The 7,810-nt window shown below is 64.9% G+C and overlaps 1 protein-coding gene across 13 annotated transcripts in view; it reads left to right on the top strand.

Moving 5' to 3' along the window:
• TNK2 (tyrosine kinase non receptor 2) overlaps nucleotides 1–7,810 on the top strand; it is a 41,311-nt gene that overhangs the window by 31,907 nt on the left and 1,594 nt on the right. For 7 of the 13 annotated variants that reach the window (XM_045287574.1, XM_045287573.1, XM_045287575.1 and 4 more), the window contains exons 10-15: nucleotides 2,052–2,246; nucleotides 4,535–4,626; nucleotides 5,233–5,349; nucleotides 5,901–7,249; nucleotides 7,359–7,454; nucleotides 7,583–7,710. In XM_045287574.1, the coding sequence (XP_045143509.1) occupies nucleotides 2,052–2,246; nucleotides 4,535–4,626; nucleotides 5,233–5,349; nucleotides 5,901–7,249; nucleotides 7,359–7,454; nucleotides 7,583–7,710 (1,977 nt within the window). The remainder of the gene's footprint in view (nucleotides 1–2,051; nucleotides 2,247–4,534; nucleotides 4,627–5,232; nucleotides 5,350–5,900; nucleotides 7,250–7,358; nucleotides 7,455–7,582; nucleotides 7,711–7,810) is intronic. The other 6 variants (XM_004712253.2, XM_045287571.1, XM_004712254.2 and 3 more) reach the window with 4 other exon arrangements.

The raw sequence follows: 7,810 nt of genomic DNA, 5'->3' as shown, positions 1-7,810 counted from the left end.
TGCGTTGAGCCAGAATTTTTCATCGGGCCAGGGCTGGGGCAAGGTACTGAGGTTTCCCGAGGCTACCTCCAGAACAGGTTACTTCAGCCAGTTCTCGGTTCAGGCCTCGGTTTCCCGTTTTGCAAGTGCATCTCCACCTCTTCTTGTCTGGACACTGTTGGGACATCTGAAGGGCAGCAGGAAATATGAGTCTCAGGCTGGGCCCTCTTCTTACTCCCCCGGGTCACCCCATCTGTCTCTGCTTCCATGACTGCCGGATGATGGCCTTGGCAGTGCCATGGAGACCATGGAGACCTGGTCTGTTCATGGAGGGGCAGGGAGATGCAGAGAGAGTTGGGACTGAGCTTTGAAGGGTGTGCTGCTTCTGGGTGCACTTGGGGTGTCGTTCCCACGGGGCCCCTTATGGACTCCCCCCTCCCCCAAGTTAGCATGTTCTCTTCTCAGCAGGGTGTCCGGGGGCTCTGTGTGAAGGAGGGTGGGCTGGGTGCTCCCTTTGCTCCCAGAGATGGGTGCAGAGGAGGTGGTGCTGGGCCAAAGGTAAGGTGGGGAGGAAGGCCTTGTGCCAGCCTGGCCATGCCCCGGTCTGCGTGCACAGGGAGGAGTGGGCACAGCCGTGGGTGGACCAGGCCCTGGACACCAGCTCAATCTGCCCAGCATGGCATCTCCACCTCAGCCTCTCGTTTCCCACCGGAGTTAATGAGCACCCCTGAAAGTCCAAGGTCTAGGCCCTGGGTGGGTGTCTGGGCGGAAGGGGAAGGTCCGGTCGGTGGAGCCGGAGGTGGGGAAAATGCCTTGGGGCCAGGTGTATACACACACACACACACACACACACCCCACCACCACCACCCCCACCCGCACCCCCCACCCTCGCTGGCCCTTGAGCTCCAAGATAGTGCTTTCTCTGCTCCCTGCCGGACCCTCCTCTTGTCAGAGGGCAGTGTCCTCGCCTTCCTCCCTTCCCTCCGGGGGCTCCTGGTAATCACAGGCCCGCTGTGTCCGGGGTGGGTGCCCCTGTTTACGAGGAGATGGACCCCTGCCCTTGCTGGCCACCGCCCCAGCAGGAGGCCACATCTCCCGCTCCCCGGTACAAGTGCAAGTGCCCTCCAGCATCCCCCCAGCCCCTCCCCATGGCTGCACTTCAGAGCATCCAGTGGGGGTACATGGGGGGGGGCTGGCAGCAAGGGTATGGAACTTGGCACCCTGTGCCCACTACAGCAGCATGTGGCGGGCACCACCGGCCTGAGGCCCTCTGTCCACATCACCAAAGAAACAGCACCTCACAGCCTCTCTGTCTTCCTCCACTCCTCCCCCACGCCATCCCGGCCCTGGCCCAGGGTCCTTGGGTTTGATGCTATGCCCGCTTGGGGACCTGGGCCCCACAGCAAAGGACCTGGCTCTCTCTCTGGACTGTTTTGCCAGAGAGCAGCTCCCCAGGAGCCCCTGGGGGTGCAGTCAGCTAATGTGCTCCTTGGCTGACTGCAGGGTTGGAGGGTCAAGCCCACCCAGAGGGACCTGGGAAGAAAGTCCTGGAGCTCGCCTTCTGAAACCCTGTGGGTCCCCTGAGGCCGGCCGGCTCCATGACACTGGACTCTGGGCTTCCTCCCTGGGAAGGGTGGGTGGGGGGTCCTGTAGTCTCGCCAGAGGTGTGGTGGGAAGCCAGGAAGAGGAGACACCTGCACCGGGGAGGGAGATCCTGGGCTGCCCAGAGCTGCCCCCAGTGCCTGTCTGCACAGAGGAGGCAGATGTTAGCCTGAGGGCAGGGCCTCAAAGCCCAGTACTGAGGCCCAGGGGCTCCTGCTTCTCAAAACTGGACTGAAATGTGAAATTGGTGTGCGTCCTGAGTTGGCTCTGATCTCTGCAGGTTCTGTGTCCTCACGTGCAAGCCGTAGGCATAACTGACCTGCCATCGCCCCGCCAGGCCCAGGGTGGCTGCCAGGAGGTGGTGGGCTGATGCTCCTGCACCCTGAGTCCTCATGCTTCCCTTCTGCAGAGGCGGCGGATGCGAGCAGGTCCCCATCCCCGCCCGGCTCACCGTCGCCTCTGTCATGCAGGGCTGAGAATTACTGGTGGCGTGGGCAGAACACACGAACACTGTGTGTGGGGCCCTTCCCTCGCAACGTGGTGACCTCCGTGGCAGGCCTGTCAGCGCAGGACATCAGCCAGCCGCTGCAGAACAGCTTCATCCACACAGGGCATGGGGACAGCGACCCCCGCCACTGCTGGGGCTTCCCAGACAAGATTGACGAGTGAGTGCTGCCTGCGGCCGGGCCCGGGGCTCCCCATTCATGGTCTCATCACCCCGCTTTCTCCCCAGCTGCACTCTGGCCATTCTCCCCTCCTGGCATACTGTCTATCCTTCAGGGGCTGGTGGGCAAGTCTCTGAACTTCTGAGGCGTGGTTTCTTCATCTGCAAGGTGGGCTGTGAGGCTCCAGCTCTCGAGAGGAGACTGGATGGTGCCTTCTTGGTGCCAGCTCCTGAGACGCCCCTCTGCTGGTCTGCCTCTTCCCAAGTCCACCTTCCCAGATCCTGTGGGCCTGGAGTCCCCGGCAGCCTTTCTACAGGCTGGACGGCGAGGTCATCCATTCCAGAAGCTCCTAGCCCCAGTTCTACCAATGTGGGCAGTGAGAGGTCCTCCGCCCTGACTGTGGCACTGAGGGTGCCGTGGGCCGACCTGAGAGCTCCCACGCACTGCTCATCAGCATCTCCACCTCACCCCGCCATCCCCGCTCCTGACCCCTCCTGAGACACCCCCCCCCCCCCGCCCCCCCCCCCCCCCCCCCCCCCCCCCCCCCCCCCCCCCCCCTCCCCCCCCCCCCCCCAGGTCTGCCCCCCACCCCCCACCCCCCCCTCCCCCCCCCGACGGCAGCCTGCCTCCTGTACTATGTTTTATCCACCAGCAGCAGCTTCCATTTCTTCCCCTCTCCCAATGCCTTGGAACCTGGTGAGACAGGGGTCATGTGTGGGGTTGCTAACAGCAAGGTCAACAGTTCGAAACCAGCAGCTGCTCTTCATGAGAGAAACATAAGGCTTTCTCCTCCCTGAAGCCCATGGGGACTGTTCTACCCATAGGGTTGCTGTGAGTCGGCAGCGACTCATTGGCAGTGTGTTTGGAGCCCAGGCCTGGGTGCTACCCTGTGGGGCCCTCACAGTTCTTTGGACTCGAGGACCACTGCCTAGAGGGGTGGGCTGGGTTTGAACTTTGTCACAGTACACCCATGGGCTTGGGGGGCCCACAGGCAGAAGGACACTTCTACTGTGGGACAAGGGTCTCTCTGTCTTCCCCTCCCTCATCCTTCTCACCCCCTGCAACTTCCCCAGCCCCACACCCACCTCCTGTCTCTTCCCTCATCTCTGAGCACCCTGAAGACTACACTGCTGCAGGGAGGGGCATGGCGGGGGCATAGATGTGGGGGCTGGGGTGACCCTCACCCTCCCCTCCGCCTCTGGACACTGGAGTCTGGAGAGGTAGCCTCTGTCTGGGTCAGGCGGAGGCGGGAGTGGACTGTGTCCTCAGCCAGGGCCTCTGTGAGTGAAGGCCCAGCAGGGAGCGTGTTCTGTGTTGGTGTGGCCACCCCACCTGGCGCAGTGCCTGGGCGGGGGCCGAGGCCTGTTTAAAGGACAGGCTGAGATCATCGGGGGCACCTGTGCTCCTGGAGCACTGGGAGAGGAATTAGTCACTTCCTGTGTGCCCTGCCCCTGGGACCCACCTTGAACTCCGAGTGCCAGGCCTCCGGACCTCTGCTGGCCCCTGACCTCTGCAGCCTTCTCTGGCTGGCCCCTCTGGACCCCCGGTTCTGCAGGGAAGGCATGGTAGAGCGGAGCCCCTACCCACTGGGACACAGAGAGGGGTGGGGGCTGGGTGTGGGGTGGAGGGTGGGGCAGGTGTCTCTTGCCTCTGAGGGCCATGGAGAGCAGGGCGAGTGTGCAGATGCCTTCCAGAGGAGGCCCCATGCCCTCTGCCCCGCTCCCCGGCCCTGCCCCATTCCACCCGCCCTGAATCAGCCCCCGTGACTAATCCCAGATACTGACAGTTGGGCAGGGGTGAGGGCAATCAGGAGCAAGGTGGGCAGGGAAGGAGCCACCTCTGCCCCCAGCCCAGCCCCTGCACCTCTGGCTGTAGGGCACAAGGGTGCCTTGCCCACTCTGACGGCTGCCTCTGCTCAGCCCTCCCAGCAGGCCTGGCAGAGACAGAGAGGGTGCCCACAGGTGGCTGGCTGGATCACTAGGGGGTGGGGGGACCTTGGGAAGACCCACTCTGTCCTGTGGAGTGGGTCTGGAGCCCCTGCAGCCTCTGCTCTGTAGCTTGGGGTGGGATCTCCGGCCTCTCTCCACCTGATGCCAGCAGCAGCAGGGCAGGCCTGCCACTTAGCTTCCTGTCCAATGAAGGCCTTTGTCAGTATGGTTCCTGGACCCCTTCCAGATTCTGTTGGTTGCCTGGCCCTGGGGACCAGCCCAGAGTCTCTGCAGGGGGCTTCCTCCAGCCAGCCCAGCCTGCTGCTGTGTCCTCTGACCCAGCTCTCTGCCCACACATAGGCTGTATCTGGGAAACCCTATGGATCCTCCGGACCTGCTAAGTGTGGAGCTGAGCACCTCCCGACCCACCCAGCACCTCGGAAGGGTGAAAAGTAAGAGCTCTCGCAACTCCCTGGGGTCCCCGCTTCTTTGGCTACCCAGGAAGGGGCAGCTCTTCTCGGGCAGCAGGAGACAGCTGTGTCCCTGGCTCCTGCTCGCGTGGGGTGGAAGGAAGGCGAGCGGCAGCTGTATCCGCCGAGGTGGGCACTCTCGGCCAGGCCCGTCTCAGCCCCCCTCCCCGCCCTCCTTGCCTGTGCCATGCCCAGATCCTGGCTTTCCTCACTTCCCCCTGATCCCGCTTTCCTCGCCCGAGCCAAAGCTACCCCCGGGCCTCTTCGGGCCAGGAGCCTCATGCCATCCGGACCCTGTGCCTGCCATTCCGGAGCTCTGGCCCCATCCTGCCCGCTCGCTCTGCTGCCTCCCATTGGCTGCTGGATTTGTACATTCATCGGCCATTCACCACTCTCTCTCTGTTTGCCTTTTTCCACCTCTGTCCACCCTTGCCTCCTGTCTGTTTGTCTCTCTCCACCTCTGCCCGCCCTTGCCTCCTGTCTGCCTCTGTCTCTCTCCACCTCTGCCCGCCCTTGCCTCCTGTCTGCCTCTGTCCCCCCGTCCTCTGTCATCCTCCTCCTGTCCCCTTTGCTTGGCCCGTCTCACAGGGGAGCCTCCACCGCGCCCTCCTCAGCCCGCCATCTTCACGCAGAGTAAGTGGGGCTGTGCCGGATGCCTTGGCCCCCGACCCCTCTCTCCTCTCCTCTATCCTCTCCTCCCAGAAGGTACAGAGCCCGGCGGCCAGCTGGGCCCAGTGGGCAGTGTGTGCTCTGAGCTTTGCTGCTGACCTAGCCCAGCAGGCCTGCCTCCCCCTTCTCGGCCCCTAGACCTGGGGCTCCCGGAGCCTGCCCTGGCACCCGCTTGGCCTGCTCTCTGGCAGCGCCTGACCCTGCCACTCTGCCCCTGGGGCCTGAAGAGGCCCATTTCCCTGGACGGTGGGGGACTGCCTGTAGCCCTGTGCCAGCACTAATGGTGTGCGTGGGGCGTCACTAACCAGGGCCCAGGGAGGGGCACTTGGGGTTTGTGGTGGTGGAGGGGGGCTCAAGGCAGGCGAGGGTGAGTGTGCCTGCTCCCACGGTGGTGGCAGGAGCCCCCAGCCCAGGTCAGCGCTGACTGTACCCCAGAGGTGCGCCTGGTGAATTCATTGGTGCTGCCCTCGGAGGAGCAGGGTTGGAGAGTTGGTGGGAGGTGCCGGCTTCCTTCTCCACTCCTGCCAGCCTCCTCCCTTGCCACCACCTGACTGGCCTCCCTGCGGGGGTCTCCCTTTACATCATAGAGCCAACCTACGACCCTGTGAGCGAGGACCAAGACCCCCTGTGCAGCGACTTCAGGAGGCCAGGCCTGCGCAAACCCAGCCTGCCCCGAGGGTTGTGGCTAGGGAAGCCATCTGCCCGGGTGCCCGGCACCAAGGCCGGCCGGGGCGGCGGGGGCGAGGTCACACTAATTGACTTTGGAGAGGAGCCTGTGGCTCCGGCCCCACCGCCCTGTGCGCTCTCCTTGGCGCAGCTGGCCATGGATGCCTGCTCCCTGCTGGACAAGACCCCGCCCCAGAGCCCCACGCGGGCACTGCCCCGGCCCCTGCACCCTACGCCTGTGGTGGATTGGGACGCGCGCCCGCTGCCCCCGCCGCCCGCCTACGACGACGTGGCCCAAGACGAAGATGACTTTGAGGTCTGGTCCATCAACAGCACTCTGGTGGGCACAGGGGTCTCCGCTGGGCCCAGCCAGGGCGAGACCAATTACGCCTTCATACCTGAGCAGGCGGGCCGACCCCCACCCCTGGAGGACAACCTGTTCCTCCCACCGCAGGGTGGGGGCAAGCCTCCCAGCTCGGCCCAGACAGCAGAGATCTTCCAGGCCCTGCAGCAGGAGTGCCTACGGCAGCTGCAGGTGCCCCCCGGCTCGTTGGCCCCCTCACCCAGCCCACCAGGCGACGACAAACCCCAGGTGCCTCCCCGCGTGCCCATACCCCCACGGCCCACCCGCGCACGAGGGGAGCTGTCTCCGGCGCCCTCTGTGGAGGAGGAGATGGGGCGGTGGCCTGAGCCTGCTTCTCCTCCCCGGGTACCCCCTCGGGAGCCCCTGTCCCCACAAGGCTCCAGGACCCCTAGCCCCCTGGTACCACCTGGCAGCTCCCCGCTGCCATTCCGCCTCTCAAGCTCACCTGGGAAGACCATGCCAACGACTCAGAGCTTTGCCTCCGACCCCAAGTACGCCACACCCCAGGTGATACAGGCCCCTGGCCCTCGGGCTGGCCCCTGCATCCTGCCCATCGTCCGAGATGGCAAAAAGATCAGCAACACCCACTACTACCTGCTGCCCGAGCGCCCGCCCTACCTGGAGCGGTACCAGCGCTACCTGCGGGAGGCCCAGAGTCCCGAAGAGCCGCCCCCGCTGCCTGTGCCTCTGCTGCTGCCCCCGCCCAGCACCCCGGCGCCCGCTGCCCCGACTGCCACTGTTCGACCTATGCCTCAGGCCGCTCCAGACCCCAAAGCCAACTTCTCCGCCAACAACAGCAACCCAGGGGCTGGCCTGCCAGCCCTGAGGGCTGTTGCCCGGCTGCCACAGAGGGGCTGTCCTGGGGACGGGCCAGAGGCTGGACAGCCTGCAGACAAGATCCAGATGGTGAGCCCCAGGCCTGACTGCATGCAGGGTGGACAAGGCTGCGGGGGGTGGTGGTGGTGGGGGGGGACCAGAAGGGCCCACATGGTGCTGATGGGGTGGGTGTGCCCAGCTGCAGGCCATGGTGCATGGGGTCACTACTGAGGAGTGCCAGACTGCCCTACAGAGCCACGGCTGGAGTGTGCAGAGTGCCGCCCAGTATCTGAAGGTACCACCACCACCTCCTGCCTGCTCTGGCATTTAGGGACCCTGAAGGCTGGTTCTGCCACCCCCATCCCTGTCCCCTGGCCCTGCCTGCACCCAGTGTGCCCCACGGTACCGCCCTTTGCCCTGCAGGTGGAGCAGCTCTTTGGGCTGGGTCTGCGGCCGAGGGGTGAGTGCCACAAAGTGCTGGAGATGTTCGACTGGAACCTGGAACAAGCGGGCTGCCACCTCGTAGCCTCCTGTGGCCCCACCCACCACAAGTGAGCAAGCCCACCCTGTCCCTCTGCCCTACCAGGAGGCTGCACACGGCACCCCAGCTGGTTGGGGGGAGGGCACCCATCTCGAGGAGCCAGCAGGTTT

The sequence above is a fragment of the Echinops telfairi genome, unplaced genomic scaffold (assembly GCF_000313985.2).
Source record: "Echinops telfairi isolate 266 unplaced genomic scaffold, ASM31398v2 ScPeMD7_17;HRSCAF=63, whole genome shotgun sequence".
Classification (NCBI taxonomy): Eukaryota; Metazoa; Chordata; class Mammalia; order Afrosoricida; family Tenrecidae; genus Echinops; species Echinops telfairi.
The sequence above is the reverse complement of the archived record's forward strand: the minus strand, read 5'-3'. Positions and strand labels throughout refer to the sequence as shown.